The sequence below is a fragment of the Candoia aspera genome, chromosome 4 (genome assembly GCF_035149785.1).
Source record: "Candoia aspera isolate rCanAsp1 chromosome 4, rCanAsp1.hap2, whole genome shotgun sequence".
Taxonomy (NCBI): domain Eukaryota; kingdom Metazoa; phylum Chordata; class Lepidosauria; order Squamata; family Boidae; genus Candoia; species Candoia aspera.
This window is the reverse complement of record NC_086156.1, coordinates 17974780-17999920: the sequence shown is the minus strand read 5'-3', so window position 1 is coordinate 17999920 and position 25141 is coordinate 17974780. Positions and strand designations below refer to the sequence as shown.

Sequence of the window (25141 nt, the reverse complement as noted above, 5' to 3'; positions counted from 1 at the left end):
AATGCGACTCTATTCACGTGGCTGTATGCTGGACCAGCCTCTCAGCTTGAGCAGGGAGAGACTCAGCGCGGGCCAAATCCGGATCTAACCACGACTCGGTTTCTCGCCTGGGAAACCTGGGAGGACTGATCCGCTCTCCCCCTCTTCCTGCTCCACCCCGCCACTCCCTCGCCTCCTCTCAAGTCTCTCTGAAGCGTTTCCTAGAAGGAAACGCACGTCGCTCAGGGCCAGGGTTTCCGCGTCCGGGTCGCTGTCGCTGTCGCTGCCGCCGCAGGCGAGGCGAGCGCGGGGTGGGCCTATTGCCGCCTCCAAAGCAACAGCAGCAAGAGGCGGCGGCCTGGCCTGATCCGATCCGGAGGACGCGGCCATGGCGCTCTGGTGTTGGCCTCGCTGCTGCTGCTGCTGCTCGCGCTCCGCTTCGTCCCGGGCGGCGGGACTCTTGAGCAGCTTGCGGAGCTGGGGCTTGGCCGGCGGCGGCGGCACTAAGAAGCAGCCTGCCGGTGAACTGGCGGCGCCCGCGCTGAAGGCGGCCGTAAGTAGCGTTGCGCTTGGGACGAATGGAGGTCACGAGGGAATAATGGGCGCCGCGCTCGCTGGCCCCGGCGGTGGAGCTGCTCCCGGGGAGAGTTCGGGGCGCGAGGGCGAAGGAAAGAGGTCGCACGAGGACGGGGGGGGGGGCGGTAGCGAAAAGAGAAAGAGCCCAGAGCTTGAAAAACAATGGCTCCCCCTGGGACGAGCGAGTAGAGCGACGTTTGCCGGCCCTGATACCCTGAGACGCGGGGCCACTGCAATGCCCCGGCATCCCTTGGCGCTTGTGGGAATGGCGCTCCTAAGAAATGGCGAGGGGAGGAAGAGAAGCCGAGCTGCGGAAAGGGAAGCGTTTTCCAAACCTGGCGAGATGAGTAAGGAAGTTACCCAACCGCCTTGCCCGCCTGGTGCCCTCCAGTGGTGGTGGGGTGCAGCCGGTGGGAGATGCCTGGTGCATTTGGAGGGCACCAGATGGAGGAGTCATGACTAAGACTTACGGGAGGGCGAAGGAAGAGCAGTTACAGAGCCAGTAACCTCAGGCCAGAGAGAAGAAAGTATTTCCTATTGCATAAGCCTGTACGGAGTGGACTCAGGCTTGTCTTGGAGGCACCTTCCAGTGGGAGGAGATGGGCGGTGACAAACTTGATAGATGAATGAATAAATAATAAAATAAACCTTAAATATGCCAGACTTACAAATTGGACATATTGAATGATCTATCAGTGGGCATCCTTCTCCGTGGCCCATTGTTGTTTATTCGTTTAGTCGTTTCCGACTCTTCGTGACTTCATGGACCAGCCCACGCTAGAGCTTCCTGTCGGTCGTCAACATCCCCAGCTCCCCCAGGGACGAGTCCGTCACCTCTAGAATATCATCCATCCACCTTGCCCTTGGTCGGCCCCTCTTCCTTTTGCCTTCCACTCTCCCTAGCATCAGCATCTTCTCCAGGGTGTCCTGCCTTCTCATTATGTGGCCAAAGTATTTCAGTTTTGCCTTTAATATCATTCCCTCAAGTGAGCAGTCTGGCTTTATTTCCTGGAGTATGGACTGCTTTGATCTTCTTGCAGTCCAAGGCACTCTCAGAATTTTCCTCCAACACCACAGTTCAAAAGCATCGATCTTCCTTCTCTCAGCCTTCCTTATGGTCCAGCTCTCGCAGCCTTATGTTACTACGGGGAACACCATTGCTTTAACTATGCGGGCCTTTGTTGTCAGTGTGAGGTCTCTGCTCTTAACTATTTTATCGAGATTGGTCATTGCTCTTCTCCCAAGGATTAAGCGTCTTCTGATTTCCTGACTGCAGTCAGCATCTGCAGTAATCTTTGTACCTAGGAATACAAAGTCTTTCACTGCTTCTACATTTTCTCCCTCTATTTGCCAGTTATCAATCAAGCTGGTTGCCATAACCTTGGTTTTTTTGAGGTTTAGCTGCAAGCCAGCTTTTGCACTTTCTTCTTTCACCTTCATCATAAGGCTCCTCAGTTCCTCTTCTCTTTCAGCCATCCAAGTGGTATCATCTGCATATCTGAGATTGTTAATGTTTCTTCCAGCAATTTTAACTCCAGCCTTGGATTCCTCACGCGCAGCAGGTCACATGATGTGTTCTGCGTACAAGTTGAATTGGTAGGGTGAGAGTATAGGTAGGGTGAAAGTATACCGTGGGCCATACTGGCTGGTAAATGGGAGGCAGCAGTATTAGGTATGTTATAAAATATATAAAAAGATGGAATAAAAGTTGTTACTGAGAGCAGCAGCTCTAACTCATCTGTAAGTGTGAGGGTTCTTTGCTTTCCAAGGACTGGACACATCACAACGTAGCAAATCTGTACAAAATGCTTTATTGCAGCACACACCTTCTCCAACAACAGACTGTCGCTCTCCACTCATCTAGGACTTGCGAGGTGATGTTGCAATGTAAATATGTCTATAATACTCAAGTCCTTTAATACTTAATTCAAGCAAAAATCTATACATCTGTAAAGTGGGGTACAACCTTCACCTCCTTCCAAAGGTTCTTACTCAGTTGGGATGAGGTGCTGCTTCCATGTGGTGGTGGTTCTTCTACTTGCTACTGAGGTCCTGGCAAAGCTCCAGGCAGGACTCCCACCAGGATATGCTGCTCACCATAACTTGTCCTGGCAGTTGAATGATAGTCCTCTTGCCTGCTTGTAACAGCTGCCAATCTCCAGATGTTGCTTCCCCTTCCCCATGCTATTTGCTTATCGCTTTCCTCCTATGCACACCTCCCCACTCTGTCTTAGCATCTGTTTTTGTACGCTAAGAGCCACAGTGGGGTGAGACTGCCTCTGGACATGTGGGCGGGACCTTGAAAATGCTGGGGTATGGCTCAATTATCACAGGCAGCTGGAACACAGGATTGGATGCTTGTGAGTAAAGTTGTGAGTTAATGAATGAACATATGAGGGAAGTGGGTAAGAAGAGTTTCTGCCTGGCTGCAGCTACTTTTTCCAACTTCACTCCCTCACAGATGGGTGCAAGGTTGATCTCTCTCAACCACACTCATCAGTCCACAAAAGTTACTGGCCTAAACAACAACAACAACAACAACAACAACAAAAGATAACTTATAGAGATGCCAGAGATGAAATGGGCAGTTCTTTCTCTTGTTCAGCCCGCTGCATACCGTTCTTGGGTATCAGAACCCATTTTAACAATACTTGTTAAGACAAATCCTGCAGGAGAAAGTAAGACAAGAGTTCATGAGTAATAAAAAAAAATGAAGAGGCTTAATCCAGTAACGTTCTTTTCAAGGTTATCCAAAAGGAAGAAATTCATCATGCTTCCCTGCTTTGTCTGCTAAAACTCATCGCTAAAACTTTTTGAAACAAATTCTGGGAACTTTCCTCCCCAAATATGTGCATGTGGGCCACTTGTATGTATACATACAGTTGTAGATCCCTGCATTTACATATATATGTAGAAAGCATTCTCACACAGAAACTACCCTCTTGCACACAGAGAATCTGCAGAAATCTGTGCTTAGCAGCATAAACCTGTATATGCTTTTTCTACATGAAGCCCCATTGTGTTCAGTGGTTCTGGCTACTCAACATCTCTGCAAAAGAGTGCATATAAGGGAAAAGATCCATGGAGTGTTGAGCTGTTTATTTGCTGAGCTTCAGACACAAAACCTACGCATGCAAACTCTTAAATCCCATTGACCTCTTATTCCAGATGGGTATACTTAGGACCTGGAGAAGATGCTGATGCTAGGGAGAGTGGAAGGCAAAAGGAAGAGGGGCCGACCAAAGGCAAGATGGATGGATGATATTCTAGAGGTGACGGACTTGTCCCTGGGGGAGCTGGGGGTGTCGACCTACAGGAAGCTCTGGCGTGGGCTGGTCCATGAAGTCATGAAGAGTCAGAAGCAACTAAACGAATAAACAACAACATACTTAGGACTTCTAATCTTGTTCAGTCAGCTAGCCTAATTCTCTTTTGTTCCCTTTCCATGTGTTTGCAATGAGAAACCTCTCTAGTCTTCATGTGGAGAACTTCCACAGATTGAAGAGGTTTTCCACTGCAGAGACTAGTACTGTGCAGATCTTTGAAGAGGTACTTCACTTCACTGAGGGTCCAAGTGAAACATTCCCTCAAAGCTGTTTCACAAAGCACCATGGCCTCCTTGCTTTTAAGAGCAAAGCAACAGTGTTCCTTGACTTTGACCTGCTTCACAGCCCATCTTCAGCATGGTTTCTTTGGCAGGTTTGGCAAGGAGTGCAGAATGATGTGTCACTCAGCCTATGAGTGACATCAGCTTACCCCAAGCATAGTACCTACACAGAAGCCTCTAGGTAGGAGTCAGAAGCTTCAATGTGATGGATAGTGCTGCATCAAAGCAAATAGTGTTACCTCTTTGCTGCAGAGAAGAGAATCATGTTTTGTGTATTTATTTTATTATTTATTATTCAAATTTAGCCACCGCCCACCTCCACCAAAAGAGGGACTCCTGTCTTGCATAGACTTAGCCAACATCACCCCCCACATCTGGAGGACAGGTCTAGCATGTTGTCTCCATCTCTCTTCCTGTCATGCCTTATTACAGCCACTTCCTTTTGTTATTTGAACTACCAGGTATTCTTAGCAAGTAAAAGACAACCTCCTTCCCCAATGCATAGATAATTATTTGGGTGAAAAACTAATCTTCCTGTCAGGTAACCATGGTGCTTATTTATGATTTTTTTTTAAATTATCAGATACTGTTTTGTAAATTGTCTTGCTTTTGTTGGGTGTCGGTAGATAGACTACAGTAGTAACTTTTGTAACCCTATTTCAAGGTTGCATGAAATAGCTCTTTGAAATGTGGATTTTAAATAAAAACCCACTTTTTTCTTTTTTTTTTCTTTCTGCAGAAATCTAGTTTTCTAGGGGAAAGAATGTGCCTATCCTTTCCAAAAATGTATAGTATATGTTGGCGGTAAGTTGAAAGCCTTATATATCTCATAAAAAATAGTGATGTTACAGTAGGAAGCCTCAATATCTTTCAGAGTCTGTGAAGGATGCAACAGTGACATATTAAATTGTATGCATTATAACATAAATTTTAGTCTTTTTTCCCTGTCTCATGTGGCAGTTACACAAATTAAACATTCAGAATGAATCATGGAATGACAATAAAAGAATTTTTCAGGATAACCACATAAGCCAGATTGGTAATACAGCACATGAAACAACCCACAGCAAACATTGTCATCCATTGGACTCCAAATTAAATAAAAATTAAAATGACCAGAATCACATGGGAAATTGTATGAAATATGGTGCTCCTGCCTGAAATTTTGCAAAATGGTGGATGAGAAAGGCAAAGTCTTGTGAGATTTGGTGATCTCTTGCAATTTTGGCTATTATTTACCCCAATACAAAACAACAACTCTTGCTTCATTCTCCATACTCATGCCCACACAAAGGTACAATAACTTAAGGGGTTAGTACATTTGAATAAAATGCCTAAACTATTTTTCCTCAGTTTTTGATAACTTTATAGATCCAAAACAGCTAATCTTTTTCCATGATGTAGGCAGTACAAGATAGGAGTGTGAGACTCAAAAACTAGTAATTTTGCTGGATGTAGTTTTGGGTCTCTATCCTGACCATGGTCAAGACATGGACAGAGAGAGAGATCCATGCTGGATAGTGAAATTGCAAGGTAGTTGCTTCTGAAGGTGTCTTGGCCTCTTAGTGCAAATACAAGACCCAGCCAAAAATTCCAGACTTAATGATTTTAGAAAATCCGTTTCCTTCTTGCCTTTCAGTATTGACTGAATAATGTTTTTCATCTTTGTGGGTAAGCTGGAAGAAAATTCTATTTCTTTTGATGTCTTTTATAAATTCAGTTATTCAGGATAGCAATAACAGAGATATTCTTCTGGGTAGGGATGATAAGATTGCCTCAGTACAGGGATTATGTTAATTTTTTTTTTCTTCCAAAAAAGCTTTGCCAAGTTTCAACATACAACAGTGCAAACTCACTGCTTTGGTAAAGTAGTTAGCGACGAACAATATAAAGATCCTTTTAAACTTGGAAGGAAAGACTTGAAAAATCTCTATGAGGATATTAAAAAGGTAAAGACATTTTTGGTGAGCTGTGGTAAGGAGCTCTGATAGATCACTCTTTAGATGGGACTTTATTACCATAAAGCCAGCCTAGATTTGCAGCTATAGAACTGGCTTTGTTTGCCTTTTTGCAGGAATTATGGGTTTCTACTACAGAACTTAAGGAAATGTGTGAATATTACTTTGATGGTAAAGGGAAGGCCTTTCGACCAATTATTGTGGCACTAATGGCCAGAGCATGCAATTTTCATCACAACAGTTCTGGGTAACTATCTAACCTTTCTTTTTGCAATTATTGAAGTTCAGATTTGTTTCCGTGGTAAAGCAAAATATTTCACTTACTATCAATAAAAAAGCTGGGCAGTCAGTCAATATCTGTTCCATTTATGCTTCAGAACCCTGGGGGGATGTAGGGTATGGTATAAAATATGAATAAGTGAACCTTAGCTTACAGCACTGTGAATTCATGCATCTCATTCAACCAGTTTACTTAACTATGATTTTTGAATAATCCACCATTGAAGATGTTGAGCCAAAACCAGACAAATTAGATGATGATCAAAGTGATGTGTGATCTCAACACTCACAGAAGTGTTGGCTGTAAGCCTAGCCGCAAGAGACAGGAGCTGCCTGAATGCAAGCATAGTTATAGCCCCTCTAACAAAGATTTGGAGCTTTTCTCTAGATGTGTCAGAATGAGGAAAACAATGGATTTGTTTTGACTTATGAATAGACAAACCACTTTGATTGTCCAAAAGATAAGCAGGCTTAATTTAGCTAATTCAAAGATATAATTAAAATTGCTTTTCATTAGTTCTCTTAGGAAGCTTCTCAAGATATTATCAGTAATTTACTGATTATTACTTCTTTACTTTATAAATAGCTCGTTTCAGCATCTCTATAATTAAGTAAATTAATTGGTTAATTTTTTGGGGTTGCCCAGAACAAAATGGATGTGAGGTCTGTATCAAGCAATTGGAATAATAAAAGTACCTAGGACAATGGAAGTAATAATCAGTGGAGTAGGGATTCTAGTGTGTGAAAGACTTCTGGTTTCTAAATATACCCATATTTGACTGACTGAATGAATCTAGTACTGAAGAGGCAGCAGGTGTATTCTGTTCGAAGTACGAAGTTTCAGGTGAATACATGTCCTGAAGAAAGGAACAGAATAGGCTGTTGTGCGCAATTTAGGCTGCAGGATGCCACAGTGTGATTTTTGTCTGTAAAAAGTTGTTACTTTAAGACTGGGTAGTGCCAATTTATTTGTGTGTCCTGGGAGCTTTGCTGGCCAATGATTATATGAGTTTTATTTCTACTCTATAGAGTGGAACCGTAGATGTTGTAATCATGCAGTCTATCCCATCACATTTAGATTGCTAGGATCTACTTGATCAATGGAGAGAGCCATGTTTGTTTATGTATTTCATAATTTTTAATATATATTATAAACATGCCTAGCCTGTTTTTCATTAAAAGCAGTCTCAACACTCCTGTGGCCAGTAATTGGAACGTACATACATACAGCTTGGAATTTTATAGCTTCTTGGATTTTATATTTATTTATTGTATTTTATAATCGTAATGTGTCCGATTTTTATGAGATTTTAACGTTTATGGTCGTAGTTTGATTTTATTGTAAACCACCCAGAGTCCCTCTTCTGGGGGAAATGGGCGGTAATTAAATTTGAGTAATTAATTAATTAATTAATACTGGCTCCATTGGTAGCTATCCATCAGCAAAATTGCTCTCAAATCCCTTTTTAAAAGCGATTTGTTTTAGCAATCAGAAGATTTAGCAGACATTCCATGTTCCTGTATGTCATGGAGGATGTCTCTCACAGGATGACCCAGCTCAAATATTTAGAATAAGAGAAAATAATTTCTCACTATGTACACGCCTTGACTTATTTTTCAAATTTAATTCTACCATTCCTCTTTTGCATTAAATTTGAAAGATGAATTTCATTATAGACTTACTAAACTCCAAAATATTCATCATGAATACAGGGCAAGTTAATAAACTGTATAGAAGGTTAACAAGCTGAAACATGCCTATTTGGCAAGTGATGGGGAAGTGGATAATTGATTAAAAAAAAACCTGATTATGCATGGCAAGGTTGAGGGAAGTAGAAGAATGGAAAGGCAATCGATAAGGCAGATGGACAGGATCGAAGAACATTTTTGGAAAAGCTATGAATTACAGGAGGTATGTCAAGATGGCAAGAATTTGTCTGCATGGTCTCCAGACTTTTGAATCTGACTTGATAGCACCTGTCTTTTTCTGTATGGTTCAAGCTATTCTAACAGGGTTGACATGCTACATTTTTCTTGTCCTCTTCCCACATCTCAATCCTAGAGAAGTGCAAGCAAGCCAACGCTCTATAGCATTAATTGCCGAAATGATCCATACTGCTACTCTAGTTCACGATGATGTAATTGATGATGCCAATTCACGAAGAGGAAAATTGACTGTTAATCAAATCTGGGGGGAAAGGAAGGTAAGTATTCTTTCTTAACTGATGTGGGAATGTTGCTTGCTTGATTTGATTTATTGGCCACCTCAGTTTGCATGACACAAAATGCAGCAATACAGTACAAGAAAAATACGAAATATATCATCCAAAAGAGCCCAGAGAAAATCAACAGTTAGTTAAACAACTGAAGCATCCCAGAAGGATTGTTTATAGGCCCAGAAGGGGTTTGCCACCTTTTCTAACCCAGGGGCTGAGGATGGAGCCAGATCACAAGGACTTGCTTGAACAAGATCAGGGGAAAAGGTGAGATAATTGAAGGCAGATGTCAATCTTTTTTTAAAAAAAGACAAATCTAGTCCTTGCTAGATGCCCGACTGTTGCAATTGAGCTTTGTATATGCAGTTGACACTGCAGTCTCCCACAAACAGATGTAGAAGGGTTGAATCTCCTTATCTACATGCAGCTAATAGCTGCTGATATGATAGTTTAATACAAAGAAACACCCTGAGTCAGAATAGCACTGACTCAGCCCTTTTCTTGAACTTCCTAAGAGAAAGGAACCAGACAAATTTCCAGGAGTAGAAGGTTCAAATCTGCCCTGGACCTCCCATCCTCTTATCTTTCTGGCAGACCTAGTAATTCTGAAGGGAAAGCATTTTATATAACTAAGAAAAAAGATATAAGATTATCTCTTTTCTTCTAAATCAAACCTTAACCATTTTCTCTATTAACAGATGATATAGGACCTATCCACTTTGTACCGTTCTTTTTAATGGTGTTTCTGATGTTTTATTATTGGCAACTTCTCTGACTAATGTGCAAGCATTAGAAGAATGGTATGCAAATCTGTAAATTGAATAATGCAGAATTTATTTTTAAATTAATCCTTCTTTTCCAGGCAGTCTTAGCTGGTGATTTCATCCTTTCTGCAGCATCTTTAGTTTTAGCGCGTATTGGGAACACAAGTGTTCTTTCTGTAATAACGCAAGTGATTGAAGATCTGGTGCGTGGTAAGGCTTTTTAGCAACATACCTAGAAGTAACTGCGCTTCCTTTTCCTTGGCAACTCATTGGTAAAATTGTTGGTCTTTTTACCTCTTACAGGTGAATTTCTCCAGCTGGGTTCCAAAGAAAATGAAAACGAGAGATTTGCTCACTACCTCGAAAAATCTTTTAAGAAGACTGCAAGTCTTATAGCGCACAGCTGTAAAGCAGTATGTACGTTCCATCTTTCCTGTTAATCTATCTTGATGTGTGGGGACAGGCAGATTAGGGATTTGAAGGCTGAATCCTTTTCTTCCAACAAGCTTATGAATCTAAAAGGCCCATATTTTATTTGCTGGTAGTTTTTCCAGATTGAGATGCTAAAAAATTGTACTCCCTTCTGATGTGTGCTAGTCTCAAAGATGTGAGACCAGCCGTAACTCGGTGGCCTTCCGTTAACTCATTGTCACAACATAAGGAAAAGCTGTAAGGGAGATATCCAAAAAGTTAGTTTAACTATAATTTGTTGAATGCACTGCAGTTGGCCAGGTTTATACTATACTAGGGCTACTGTATCTGAAGGTACAAAAATCTGGACAGTTACTAGATGGCAGAATTAGAGGTTTCTATACATCTTTATTGCCATGTATATGGACACGTATGCTCCTCTGTTTGTTATTGTCTTTTTTTGTTCTTTATAGTATAAGCTACCCAGAGTTGCTCTGGAGCCGATCAGTCTTACCCAGTTTTGTGCAATCCCATTTTTGCAATCCAGATATGCTAGGCCAGCGTTACACACTCAGCCATAAGCCATGGCTTGCAAATCATAATGGAAGGATACAAACAACAGAGTATGAGAAAAACAAACCACAGTATGGCTTGGTGGACTGTATGAACCAGGACCATAAATGACTTTATGCCATTTTTAGAATGCGGCCACGCAGGCAATTCTTGGGGCCCCAAGGTTGGTGCATGTAACACCTTTGCTGTGCAAGCTGCACTGGGTACCAGTCTGCTTCTGGGTCCAATTCAAGGTGTTGGTTATCACCTTTAAAGCCCTACATGGTGTGGCGCCAGGTTACCTGAGGGGCCGCCTCATCCCCATTACATTGACCCATCCCACCCAATCATGCAGAGAGGGCATGTTGCAGACCCCGTCGGTAATGGAGTTCCATTTGGCAGGGTCCAGGAAGCAGGCCTTCTCTGCAGTAGCTCCCGCCCTCTGGAACATTCTGCCCCCGGAAGTGAGGCTAGCCCCATCGCTCCTGACCTTCTGGAAGAACCCGAAGACTTGGCTCTGCCACCTCGCTTGGGGCACGAAGGGGAGTAGTTACTGCTGGGGATGGCTGGCACCTTAGAGTGCTCCCCTTATATTTATGATCTTTGTAACCATCTGGATTTTTATTTTTTAAAATTTGTATTATATTGTATTTTAAGCTTATCATGATTACTGTTTTTAATGTTTAATGGATTAATTTATTGTAAACCGCTCAGAATCCCTCTTTGGGGGGAGATGGGCGGTAGTACAAATTTGAGAAATAAATAAATAAAATAAAATTTCAACCCTGGAAGCTTCCAAAAAAGGAGTAACCTTGGCTACTATCTATTGCAGAATATAAGGCTCCATATTCTGCTATTTAGAAAGAATGCCTAACTGAATCCTTCCAGTAATTTATTGCCAGCATTCTAGCAGTTCTGTTTCATTGCCATTGACTAATGTTACTTGCAATTATACCGGTATGTTTTGTTAAATCAAGGATACTCAACTTTTTAACATGTTGACTGTTTTTGTGGGTATGTGGGAAAAAATAGTACTATGGGAAAACTTTCCTTCACAAAATGGCTGCAGTGGTAGCCCTGGCTTATTTTCTGGACAGCAAATCAGTGAAGCTAAAAGAAAAATAACTTATCCAATACACTAAACATAATGAAAAGGTGGGACCTGAATTCCACACACAAAACAGTTATTTTGATCTTTGTTTTCTGCCTCATCAGTTTCAGAGAAGGCAGATAATTAAGCTTATGGAGATAATTTGAGTAAATAAGAGTTGGCTTTACAGTTGTGGTGCTGTCAGAGTAATACCTGGCATTTCAGTTAATATCTATAAGAGGCTAGTGGGAAAGTAATTTGCAAATTTGCCCTTGCCCTGCATTGTTTCAGCTGATTCCAAGGAGGTAGCAGTAATGCTAAGCGGAAGTTCCCAACATTTTTTTTAATGCAGAGCACATCATCATAATTAGAAAGAGGCCTATTATATAAGCCAGGGTTTACATCAATTGTAAATTGATGACTGTAAAATTGACGAATTATTTTGCAGCCGTAATCTTGTTATGTGTTTAGCCTCTGTTTGCAATGACATGTGCGACTATATTAAGTATTTAAAAGTCAATCCATATAAAGGTATATAGGGTTAGGATGCCCTGTTTTTAATGCTGCTGTTCCGTTGCTCTTCGTCTCTAATTTTCTTAGCCCCTGGATGTATAAAGAGGGACTGGGCAGAATGCAGTTAATAATGTCTGCCTCTCTATTGTTGATGCAATGTTTGCACATCTAAATAATGGGAGGTGACCAAAGATTTCTGTTCTTTTTCCTTTTCAGGTTTCCATGCTAGGCTGCCCTGATCCAAAGGTTCATGAGATTGCATATCAGTATGGAAAAAACATTGGGATAGCATTTCAGGTAATACATAAGAATGCTGGTTTAAAAAAACGCAGAGGTGTCACCAATAAAATGAAATGCTAAAAGAAGTGTTTTTGGAATACTTATACATTTATGCTTTAACTAGATCCTTGCAAGGATATCTCACGCACTTTGTATTGTGTGTTCTTTGCTTATTGTAGCTGGTAGATGATGTACTGGATTTTACATCATGTTCTGAACAGCTAGGAAAGCCAGCTGCAGCAGACCTTAAGCTTGGACTAGCCACTGGACCGGTCTTATTTGCTTGCCAGCAGGTATGAACAATAAAGACTCTACTGTCTTCCCAAGATGCTATACTGTATTTCTAGTTGAGTTTTGTCAATGCTAAAATATAAAAGCATTGTTTGTATATGCATGCTTTGGGGGAGGGGGGGAAAGGTGCTTGATGGAAAGAAAGGCACCCTTCACAGATGCTTTTCTAACCAGAAGCAATAGCTATTAAAATAATACTAATCCTTAATTAGTTTCTTATTATCCTAACTTGAATTACTAACACAAGGCAGGTTCAGTTTAGTGACTGAATCATTAAAATTAATGAGAAGAAGCCTTCCTGTATTGAAAGAATAGCTTGAATGTGCCAGGGTTTTACAAAATTGGAAGTTGGGTTTATCCTTCATATTAATCGGTTTATCCATACTTTAGGGGCCACGGTGGCTCAGCGGTTAAGACACTGAGTCAGAGTACCATTAAGGTCGGCAGCTCAAAACCCGAGAGCGTGAGCCATGTGACGGAGTGAGCTCCCGTCAACTTGTCCCAGCTCCTGCTAACCTAGCAGTTCATAAGCATGCAAATGCAAGTAGATAAATAGGTACCACTTCGGTGGGAAAATAACAGGGACATGAAAGGAGCCCCCCAGGGTGTCCCCCGGGCAACGGTGACATCACTGGCAAATCCTCTCAATACAGAAGCACCTTGGTAGATGCTTCTGACACGCGCGCACACAAAAAATCCATGCTTTATTAAACAAATTACATTCGCTGGGTTCATATAACACACTAAGCCAAAATCAGTCAAACCCAAGATGTGAAGTCAATTTGACTTGTCCTTGCCTTGCTAAACCACTCACTCACATGTTAACAGCATCTCACATGAAAACTCACTAATATAAAAGCAGTGGTCATTCATTTCCTTTCTGTTGTGCCCAGTACCTGGTTGAATTCAAGGGACTGCAAAGATTTGAATAGTTCTTGATTGTATACAGTAGGGATGGGTCCTAAAGCTTGTAAGTACTGGCCAGATTACATTGTGGAAAAAGAAACAAGATTCTGCTCTTCAGTGTTATCCAATGCTTGGGTCAGTCAGTATTTCTTTCACACACATACACACAAACTCATATAGAATCCAGCACTGTGTTCAGTTTTTCAGGTGATAATTTATTTCCTAAATATATTTTGATCCATTCCGAGTCCTTGAAATGAACTAAAGTGAAATAGACATTTTGAGCTCATCAACTCAGTGTAACTTGGTTTGCCTGCAAATTAAGAACACTGTCAGCTAGTATTATCTCTTGAAGCATTGTTAACCTGTCTGCATTTGGGAGTCATCAATGTGCTGAGAGGTTACTTCAGGGAGGTTGCTTCTGATAGAATTCTGTATTGTGAGAAAGCAAGCATCCAACAGGCTAGGAAAACACTCATATGGAGCCAGGCATGGGCTTGGATTGCATCAGTATGCTAAGGACTGTCTAGGATGCAGTAATAATACTTTTCTGTGTTTTAGTTCCCAGAGATTAATGCCATGATAATGAGACGATTCAGTTTCCCAGGTGATGTCCAACGTGCCCAGGAATTTGTATTGCAGGTAAGACTAAACTTTCATTAAAAGCAGTAGTTGCTCCTAAAGAATGACATTTGGTATACTCTAATGATGATTCAATTACAGCTAGTCCTCGCTTAACAACCACAATTGGGACTGGCAACTCTATTGCTAAGCAATATATCATGTGACCATAATGGACTTACCTCATTTCCACCAGTCGTTAAGCAAATCATCTGTGGTCATTAAGCGAGACATCATGTGCCCACAACTTGCAATTTTACTGCCAGCTTCTCCACTGACTCTGCTTGTCAGAAGCCGGCTGTGAAGTGTGCAGATGGTGATCACGTGACCACAGGACACTGCAATGGCTGTAAACACCCTCCAGTTGCAAAGCACCCAAATGTCAATTGTGTGAATGCAGGGACCTGCAATGGTTGTAAATGTGAGGACTGGTTGTAAAGTTACTTTTTCTGCACTGTTGTAACTTCAAAAGATCACTAAACAGGGCAGTAATTAAACAATGACTACTCAGTTTTCAATATAGTTAGGAAAAACACACCACATGGCATTGACATGGCATTGTCTGTTATTCTAAGATTAAAGTTATAGCATCGGTAGTAAGTCCACGTTCATGCTGCAACAATTAATTATATATTAGCACAAAGAGATTAGTTTTTAATAAGATCGTGCTATTTTGTAAGCAAATATATTCCTGAGGTTCCTGTATGGAACTCTTCAAGAATCTGAATGTTCATGGAGGGCTAACGTGGCGTAGTGGTTAAGGACTGAGCTAGAATATAGGAGGCCCAGGTTCAAGTCCACCTTCAGCCATCAAAGTTCATGGGATGATTATGGGCCAGTCATCTTCTCTTAGCTCAGTCTTATTCAAAGGATTGTTGTATGGGAATAAAATGAAGATATATACACCTTTCATATAAGTTGCCTTTAGCTCCTGGAGGGGCATGCATCTAACAGTTTTTTTTCCAACTTGGCAACTTGCTGGCTGGGAAATTCTGGGAACTGAAGTCCACCAACTTAAAGTTATCAAGTTTGCAAAACATTGATCTAAATGTTTAATAATATTGAAAATGGATCAAGTAAATACTGTCTGGTAATTCATGCAAGCTAGTCTCAGGAGACTGCCAATTTTTATATTCAGCGAGTTGAGCTGTGTTGGGTGTTGTCTAAGGCTCAAGGAACATTTTTATAAATCATGGCATCAAGATTCTGCAGTACAAAGAGCGTGGACGTAGGGAACATTTCAAAGCAGTTTATGTCTGTGTTTACCTTCAAGCTGTATGGAACAGGGCTATAAAATGCAGTCCTAAAAATGAGTCAGCTAAAGTTTCACAAAACCAATTGCAAAATGGGGAAGTAGCAGCTTTGCATGGTTCACTAACACCTCCTTTAATATTTTGGTCCATTTTTAGAGCAATGGCATACAGCAGACAACCTACCTCGCCCAGCGTTATTGCCATGAAGCAGTGAAGGAGATTGGCAAGCTTAGACCATCTCCAGAAAGAGATGCCCTTATGCAGCTGGCAGAAATTGTCTTGTCGCGAGACAAGTGATCCTCTTCTTCCCCTTGGTGATTCTGGCAGCTATTTTACCAGACTGTGCCTAAACTGTTTCAGAACATCTGGGCTTGCTTCTGGTGGCGTTTCCATTTTTAAAAAAAGTTCTCCTAGTTAAGTGACTAGGCTTATGAAATGCTTTTATTGAAGGAAGCCTCACACCACAATGGTGAAACACAATCAGTCTGTTAAATTGGTAGCAGCACTTGGTACCCGTGTTTTTAGTGAAGAGGTTTCTTGTTTTGTGTGGGCATTTGTTTACACTGTTCACTATTAATGCTGAAGGCCACAAACAATAAAATACAATCAATGTATTAAATTATTTCTGCAATTCCTCGTGTGTGCTGGGACTATAACCAACTCCTTGAATGATTGAATTGCCTGTTAGAATTTCAGAGTACCCAGAAAATTAAAGAATGGTTTATTATAAAAGACTGTACATACTTGTTATAATTAAAACAGGTTATATACAAATCAAGAAGTGTTCCACTTTATAAAGGGAATACAAATAGGTTTCATGGGTTGCTGTTTGATGTCAGAAATAACATGTTAACAATCAGGAAAAAGCAAATAAAGCAATTAATTAGGTTCATTTAAGGAACAAGGCGGCAAGGGATCCTTCAATATTTAATGTCACACTAGAAAATATTACTGCTCTTGTATCCAGTACACTTGCTTTTTCATCATGTAATACCCATTAGGACAGTGCGTAAGCCCAAATAAATCTTCACTACATAAAGCAAAAAATCCTTTGCTAATATTCATAGTTTATGAATATTTATAATCAAACTTGTGTACAGTCCAAAAGCAGAAATGTCATCTGACCTTGTGCTCAAACTGGAGGTATTCTAGTGCATGCTAAAACCAAACAGGCTGTATGACAACCAGTGTCTTTTTCTACTTATGCTGCTGCTTGTTCTTTTTAGTGGGATGCGTGACTAGAAACAGCATTGCCATGGAAGGACATCCCTGCTCTTAGGCCCATATTGCTCTGCATTCCTGGATATTCTCTGCAGCAACCTACTTATATACAGTGATGTGGACAAATCAGTAGAAAATCCCCTTGATGGTGAAATTTTACTTTCAGCAGGACAAGAGACCGTCATAGTTTTAAACAGGGTCAGTAATTGGAACAGTCCCTTTGGATTGTTTGTTCACCCCACCCTCTGCACATTGCAGAAATTTATTCATCTAATTTTGCAATGAGTCACTAAAGCTCCTCTCTTAAGGCAGTTCTACTACAGCAAAAGGCTGCTTGCTACATGAAAAGTACCACTGCATTTACCACTTCAGCCGAAAAAAAAGGTGATTTACTTCACCCATCTTAACGGTAGGTCAACATTATCAGCTTGGACAGCCCTGGCCACACTGATAGGCAAGAAGAGAAACATTTCTGCTGTAAACTTGCTCCCAGATCACTCCAGTCTGATAAGAGACCAGAAAGAGAAAGCGAGTGGGCATTTCAGTGAGCTAGAACAGCTTTGTTTTACACACACTCCTGTAAGCCTTTTATTGCTGTGCTTTCTGTTTCCAATAGTAGCTAATCAAAGTCATGGGTAGCAGTCTCCATAAATTAGCATCCCATTTACTAATGAATAAACCAAATAATAGTGTAATCTGAATATAGGGTAAGCCTGCAGAAGTGTAGTTTTCCCTTTGTTGGGGTGTTAAGACTGAACTTGCAATTAAAAATGTCCCTGTTGATAAGGGGGAAATTTGGCAAGTCAACATACTTCAATATTGCTTTGCAAGGCAAGGCAAGCCAACAAAAGTAATGGACAAGACCTTTGGTTCACTTATGTATTTATGAATGGAAAAATGCAATTTTACTCATTAAAAACTCAGGTACAAATTACATACACATCATAAGACCACCCATCTTTGATTCACATGGACATCTTCGATAGATACTCAAATGACTCATTGGAATAGACTTTTAGTGATAGTACTCCAGTAAAAGATTACAATGAATTGGAAGCATCTTGGATTTTCAGAAAAAAAAAAAAAAGTGTAATTCAATACATAAGTTTTTATGCATGCTTTTAAACAAATACTATACTTTGAGGATGAGCAATAGTCTAAACAAAGGTAAATGACCAGCATTATCAAACTTTTCAACCAGATTTAATATTAGTCTAACAGTTGTTAGTTTATCACGCTGTTGCACTGAGAAAAGAAAACAATGGCACGATTTGAATCATGAGTCATTAAATAGTATATACCCTACTTCCCAAGAATATTTAGGCTGGTCGTAAAAAACAACGCATAAGTAAATAAGCATAATCAGTAATAAACAGTTTAGTTATTTGCAAAACAAAATAGCTTTTTCTTGGAATGTTCTGTTTCTCCTCTGGAATGGGCCAATCCAACCATTCCTTGAATGCATGCTTCTGGAAGTATATCTTCTGGAATGAGAAATGGTTTGTAGAACTCTTGTTTTAGAACTGGATGGTATCTGGAACACCATGAGTCACTTCCTGATCCATAGGAAAGGCTTCTGGAAACAGAAACCTCACCCGGAATGTTCAGACTGGGCCATTCTGGGGAAAACAGAAGTTCTGAGAACAAACCATTCCATTCTGCACACCCCGAAAACATTTGTTCATTTTACACACTCCAGAGACAGATGCTTACAGATGAACATTCAATCATGCCATTAAAATAGTATGGCCTGAAAAGGATGTGCACATTTTAAAGAGCATTAAGACAAGTGTTAATTTACCCTTTGTAGATCATTATGGCATGACTGAAGGCAAGGCCTGACCTGAAGTGAGAATTAATCTGCATAGTGCATGATTGATTCAACATAATTTCCAGGAAACAGGCCAGTCACTCTGTTGCATACACCTTCATACCAACCATCATCATTCTTCTTTATCACATAAATGATTGCACCCTCCATGAATGACAGCTCATCATCCTTGTCCTTTGTGTAGTCATATATGGCAACAACTAGGAAATTGGAAAGAGAGAGACCAATGAATTTTGTCACAAGTTGCTAAAGCCACTTCTAGGGCTTTCTTGTCAATTCAGAATTTATCTTGCAAGCACAAATTAAGTGGAAGTGAGACAGCTGCAGCCAGTACCAGACTGACTGGGCAGTTTAAATGTCTACTTCTGCATTCTAATAATAAAGCACATGCTCTGCAGGCAACTCTAATCCCTAGCATTTCGAGTAAAATGATCTTCAAGAGCTGGCTGGATCAAACATCCAAGGTCTTACGATGATTTCTGCATTCTGGATACTTCATACTGAACTAGGTAAACTAAGCAGGTGAAAGGAATTTCATGCTTCCCCAAATTTATCACTCTGCTATGAAAATAAAGCCCAACTACCACCACCCACAAAATTTGGCATGCTATCAATTCAATTCTCTTTCCTTGTTACGGATATACAATCCCTCAAATGCTGAGACAGGTGGACTTTACCTTGGTTATTTTCCTCAAACCACATACCACAACTGCTGTTCTGTCAAAGCTGCCTACAGCCCCAAAATGCAAGTGGGCAGTGTATAATTTCTTTAAAAAAATAAATATTTGTTACAAGAACAGAGCAGATTATTACTTCCACTGCATGCCAATTCAGAAGTAGGATGCCCTAAATGTATATTATTACTTGGGACTTGAGAGATGAAGAGGAAAAAAATAAGGTAATTCTAATTTGGGGGGCTCCTATTGCTAAATTTTTAGATGCAAAGTATGCTGAGAGTAATTGGGCTAACTGCACCAAGCTATGCATTTTTTAAACCATGGTTTAACAAGTGAAAAAGTCTGGATTCACACATCATACTAAACAAGTGTTCCCAACAAGGCACACTCTCCACGTATTGGGGCTGCAACTGCCAGACCCACCCAGGGAGAGGAATTTTGAGAATTGCAGTCCCAACACATCTAGAGAACACCATGTTGGGAAGGCTATGCTGAACTGAAAATAAACCATTTCATGACTTAATATAACATTCCCAGCAGCTAGCAATAGAGGAACATACAAACTATCAAAGCAGATCTCTGATATTTCTATATGTGGATACATTTCCTGTTCTATCTCAGCACCACTGCTGCTAGAGAGGAAGGGAGTTGAGATACCAAGGGTGGAAACAGGCTATTCACTCAGTCACAGGAAAAGCTTTATACCAGTGGTGGAAACAGCTGAAAATCAAGGTCAGAATCCAATACAGGTTTATATTTCCAAGCTTTGTTTTCTAACTCGTGAAATATAAGTTACTGAATTCAATTTTCTATCAATATTAGTCAACATAGCCAATGAGACAATCCAACAACTGGAGGGCCACAGATTTCTCATTCCTGGTTTAGTGTAATGCTTCAGTACAACCAAGATCTTAGTGTAACCCTCATAAACAATTCTATAGATCAGGTTAGTATTAATTTCCTAATCTGCAAAATTTTGGGAGGAAGGAGTACTGAAGCTCTGAGAAAAGGGCGTTACATGAAGTCATCCAGTTTGTGGTGACATCTGAATGGGGTACATTTGGCTTAAACCCCCCTCAGCAAGCTGCAATGGGATGTTCCAGTTTAGCACAAATCTATTCATCCTTTACCTTTCTCAATATAGCTTTTAGGTGCCCAGGCTGGATCACCATCAGCATACGGATCATTGTACTGCACTACTGCAGCCTCCTCATCTTCATAATCCACTGGTGGTGGTGGCGGAGGTGGTGGAGAGTCATCAAACATAGGCATCTCATCTGGAGGAGGTGGTGGAGGTGGAGTTGGACTGTCAGCAACTAGTAAATCAGTGAAAGAAGAATATCTGGTCTGATCTAGTTCAAACAGAAGTAAATCCAGGACCAGGGGTCCACACCTATTACAGAAACTAGTAGCATGCACTAACAGTATCATGCATAGATTAGAGATGAATGCTTTATATGTTAAAATGCTATGACATACAACTTTGCAAGTTACTGGCAGCCACAGAACTACAGATGCTAACTTCAAAGCAGATACTCCAAAGCCGTAAGCTGATTACTAGCAGAAGTGAGATGTGGACCATCACTTTAATGGTTCTCAAGACAGCATTGCTTCGTATTCAAGAGGCTGGGGTAGTTGTTGCTGTAAGCCAAATGTCTTATTTTTGTCAGTTTACATTTGCCTTGGATGAACAAAGATCCAGATACAGAGGCACTGCAAAAAACGTAACTTCTGATGCAATCAAAGTCTCTTTTTGATGCTGATGGGAGAAAGAAAGACCTATTTTAATCTGCAAGAACATCTTTTAACATTCCTGTCTTGTAGTACAGGACAGAAGAGTCATACTGCACAGAGCTGCTTACAATATTCAGAGAATTTCATCATAGTTTTTATTACCTGAATTCCTAACATGTCCCCATTTGCAGCATTCTCACTAACATATCCTGACATGCAACATGTGATCAGGCATATTCAAAAGAGGCTATTTAAATTCAACTGTCCCACACAAAAATCATGTAACTCAGGACACGCAGCATAAATCCCAGTGCAGAGAGACAATTGCTGTAACTTTTACTTAAAAGAGCACCATTTAGCTAGAGGAAAGCATTTTTGAATACCACTCAATAGATGCAAATTATTACATTTACATTTAACATTAGCACAAAGAAACAATATAACTGAAAAAAATGCATCACTTTGGCTGAATTATGTCCAAATGTTAATATAATCAGTGATACTGGGGCACATCTTTCACAATACTTAAGGTCCCCACATTTTTATGCTAATTATCAGCTTCATTACTTAAGCGGAAATGGAGGAGAAAAATAATAAGATGTAAGACTGAGGCATAATTGATCAGTGAAAGTTTAATCGTTCTAATCAGAATTTAAATAGAGATCATTCGCTAAACGAGGTGAGTTACGGATAGAGCTAAGTTAAAACAGCACTAGCAAGATTCCTGTATACTGGAAGGAGTCTGTTATGGAAACCAGATCATCCAGTGTTAGGAGCAGCAGCCAACTTTTATGCACTGCTGCACTTGGGCAAATCCAGGGTAAACTAGCTTCACTTAAGTCCCACAGATGTCAAGATGGGGCTTCATAACTCACTTGGGCCACTGATTTCCATCACACACCAATAAGCAAAACCGCTGTCATCAATGGCAATACTTTACTTTGCCCTAGATTAACAAAGGGCAGTCAGCTGATTTTTAGGATAGCATGGGAAGATTTTTAAAAAGTGCACATGGGGTCACCAGTGGAACGGATGTGAAATCTGTTCCTTGACTTGGGTGGGTTTGGCCTAAAAGAAAGCAGCTTCGTCTCAACGCAGCCCAAATCGCTCCTTCAACATTGTCATGGGTTATTTTAATTAGTCACAGTAAGGCGCGGCAGACTGTCTCTCACACTTGCTCTCTGATTAAATTGGACAACAATTTTGCAGCATTGATCTCTCTCTCATCTCTCTCTTAAGAAGAAAAGCTAACAATTAAGGGTTTTTAAAAAAAAAATTGCCAAAAGCATCATCACTTAAATGAGTTCAGTTTTAAAATTTAAACATATAAATAATGGCTCAGGCTAAGAAGCAATGTTCTTCCAAAGACCCATTATGCATATATGTGTATGTTCACTGTCATGTGGCTGGTTGGCAGTCACGTTTTGGGTCAGCCTTGTGAAGTCTGCTGCTGTTGGATGGGTAATACTATTACACAGTGAATTTGTTTCTCCACCCCTCCCTTCCCTTGTGGTTGTTTTTAAAGTAATGTCTACTTATCAGGAATATAAGACCTTTTCAGTTATTACCCTTTTTTGTTTAATGACTATTGTGCAAGATTTGCCTTTTTATTGTAGTAGGACCTAAAATTATTGCTTTGGAGGATAGACCTTGATCACTGGAAGGTGTCTCATTACCATCTGTCAGGCATACTTGTTCATTTGCATGCATGAACATGCTCTGTTCTCTTCCCTTTGTCTACACTTCTTTCTGGGAGGCACCATACAGGGTCCTAGTGCTGGCCCACTGCCTCTGCTCCAAGCAGCCTGTGCACATCTCCAAGCAGCCTGTGCACATCTCTTAAACTTCTTGCAAGAGAATGAGGCCTCCTGATGGGAAGCCAGTGCACTCAGGGTACCTGCAGTAGGCACTCAGGCTCAGCATTTGTTTAACATGATGCCCCTTAGAAAGAACCCAAGAAGAACCACCCTTAGAAGAGGAGAAAAGGTGAGGCTAGACAAGAGGACCTCAACTGTGGCCTGTCTGCCTTGGGTGGTAGTTCTTTTTACCTTCACTGACACAATACAACTTCTTAAAGATGTATTGGTATGCTCTTATTATTTACTACTTTAATATTGCATATTTTGCAGAGGTAACTTGTTCAGTTATCATCAGAATTAGAACCAGTTGGGCCTTAGTTTAGAGAATTGCAGTAAGGAAGGAACAGTAAGGAACAGTAAGAACTGTTCCTTAGTAATACATTCTGGGTCTCCTTTTTCACATAGAGCACTGAAGAAATGGGTCCATTCCAGGACCCAACCCCGATACAAAATCGGACTTTGGTAAGTGAACAGCACTGTGTGTTTTCAACACTGTGTAATATGCCAACAAGCACAGTACTCTCCTACCACAAGGCCCATAGAAAGGCTTGCTGCAACACAGGAACTGTTCTGATACATTACAAGAATGTATGTTCTTAGTGGATTGCATCCTTGATTTACTGGCCGAACCCAACTGCCCTGCACAGAAAAGTAGAACACTTCATGGACTGGATCCATTAGTAGGAATCCATATAGTGGCTTTAAGAAAAAATATTTTCATTCCAGAATTCTTTAGCTGAAGAGCAAAGTATGATGTTATAAAGGCATTCAGGTCTTCTTTCAACTTTTTTTTTCCTACAAAGGAGCTTCTCAACCCTGAAAACTTTTCATAGGTACAATATTATCTTTTCTCCTGCAACCAAACACCCAAACATGCTACAAATAATTGAGAAACTTTTGGAGAAAAATTTGGAATTTGGATGGTGAGAAGAATGAAGAACCACAGGAAGAAGTTCCACTGAGCAAGCTCAAGACCATTAGTGTAGCACCAAACATAGCTTAGAATAAACCAAGACATGCTTGCATTTAATCTAAATCTTAAGCATCCAATTATCATTTATTTCCATTTATTCTATTTATTCTTTCTTTTAAAGGGCTAAAGAAACAAATGCAAAACTAATTGCTTGGATTTATATTGAACATGAAATGCATAGCCTAACATTCTGTGTTTCTATAACATAATTGAACACAATTTGTTTGTTACAATTACCTGTACATAGAAATTTAATCCAGTATGTGATTGCAGGACTGGCAAAACTAGGGCAAGAATTGCTTAAGATGTATGAAACATCAATCTTCACCATCACTACCTCCACCAGGAAAATTAATACACAACTATCTCCACTATCAAGTTCCCAACCAGTCTCTTATTTATTATTTTCCAAAAACTAAGATTAGAATACTATATATTTAGGGTGCTGTAAAAGCAGGAAATGCTAAAGCAGGACTGTCTACAGAAATTTGTAAAACAAGGGCATTCACATGCTGTCAAGGACACAACAGCAACTGGAAGTTCTGGATTACATCCAGTTTCCTGAAAATGTGTACCTTGGCCCCATAGAAACAAAAGGATGATAAAAGTAATACTTCTGTCAACACAACTTAGTGACATTAAAACGGTGGAAGGAATGCTGGCTTACTATCCCTACCCTTCAGAAGTGTTTCAACACATCTGATGAAGGCAGAGTTTACTGTTCAACTGTGCACTTTATAAAAAAAAATACTTCCTTAAATTGGTCCCAAATCTCACATTAATGAACAAGCCCCAAGATCCTACCATTGCAAGCTGGAGAAAAGTATCTCCCTATTCATATTTGCCCTAAGATGCCTGATTCTAGCAGGTTTCATCTTAACTGCTTTTGCTCCAAGGGAAAACCGCCAAGAAACTGTAGACTTTCCTTGGACAGGAGCTGCTCTAATGCTCTTAAAGATTTTGGCTGCCCTTTTCCAGCTCTACAATATAAAACATATATGCACAGAGACAATCTTTAAGCAAGAAAGCAAGGCCTAATTTAAACGTGATGCAGGATGCCAAAGAAGAAACCAAGGTTATTCTCTGCAGCAGTTAACCTTGATCCTAATCCTTTGCACATTAATCCAAAGTACAGGAGCAGAAGTTGTAGCCCCAGGGTCACACACAATCCCCCAAAGTTTGGTATGGCCCCTACAATCCCTCCAGAAATTGCTGCCAAATTATAATTTTGAATTTGATAGAAGGGAGAGATTAATATATACTGGGGATGTATAATTATTAAGGCTGTGTAACATTTTGGTTTCAAAGAAATAAGGATGCTTCAGACCATGTAGGGGCACTCATGTAGCACCTGCCTGCAACTTCTTAAAGCAGCTGTGTCTTTTCCTGGATCATACAGCTGCCCTCCATAGCCCTCTTCTATCAGCCCTTTTTAATTCTGACATAAGTTACAGTTAACGTGATTTTAAGGTGTTATTTCTGCTTTGGAGCCACTCTTTCATTATCACTTCCTACCAGATTTGAACTGCACCCATTTAAAGACCAGCTGCT

At 40.4% G+C, this 25141-nt stretch overlaps 2 protein-coding genes across 9 annotated transcripts in view; one reads left to right on the top strand and one right to left on the bottom strand.

The window, feature by feature from the left end:
- Nucleotides 1-281: 281 nt before the first annotated feature.
- PDSS1 (decaprenyl diphosphate synthase subunit 1) lies at nucleotides 282-15914 on the top strand. The gene is made up of 11 exons (XM_063303503.1): nucleotides 282-532; nucleotides 4902-4966; nucleotides 5982-6111; nucleotides 6237-6367; nucleotides 8462-8603; nucleotides 9478-9589; nucleotides 9683-9792; nucleotides 12162-12242; nucleotides 12404-12517; nucleotides 13983-14063; nucleotides 15452-15914. The coding sequence occupies exons 1-11, from the start codon at nucleotides 368-370 to the stop codon at nucleotides 15590-15592; spliced, it is 1272 nt and encodes a 423-aa protein (XP_063159573.1). The 5' UTR covers nucleotides 282-367; the 3' UTR covers nucleotides 15593-15914.
- A 79-nt stretch (nucleotides 15915-15993) lies between these two features.
- ABI1 (abl interactor 1) overlaps nucleotides 15994-25141 on the bottom strand; it is a 98516-nt gene continuing 89368 nt past the window's right edge. For all 8 annotated transcript variants that reach the window (XM_063303494.1, XM_063303501.1, XM_063303495.1 and 5 more), the window contains 2 exons: nucleotides 20155-20340; nucleotides 15994-18547 (listed from right to left, as the gene is read on the bottom strand). In XM_063303494.1, coding sequence (XP_063159564.1) covers nucleotides 18372-18547; nucleotides 20155-20340 — 362 coding nt within the window. In that variant the 3' untranslated portion in view covers nucleotides 15994-18371. The remainder of the gene's footprint in view (nucleotides 18548-20154; nucleotides 20341-25141) is intronic.

Bases quoted from the DNA above. Each gene is read 5' to 3' on its own strand.
- PDSS1 (XM_063303503.1), top strand. From the start codon at position 368: ATGGCGCTCTGGTGTTGGCCTCGCTGCTGCTGCTGCTGCTCGCGCTCC. The intron at 9,793-12,161 runs GTATGTACGTTC...TTTCCTTTTCAG, and splicing joins TAGCGCACAGCTGTAAAGCA to GTTTCCATGCTAGGCTGCCC. The intron at 12,518-13,982 runs GTATGAACAATA...TCTGTGTTTTAG, and splicing joins TCTTATTTGCTTGCCAGCAG to TTCCCAGAGATTAATGCCAT.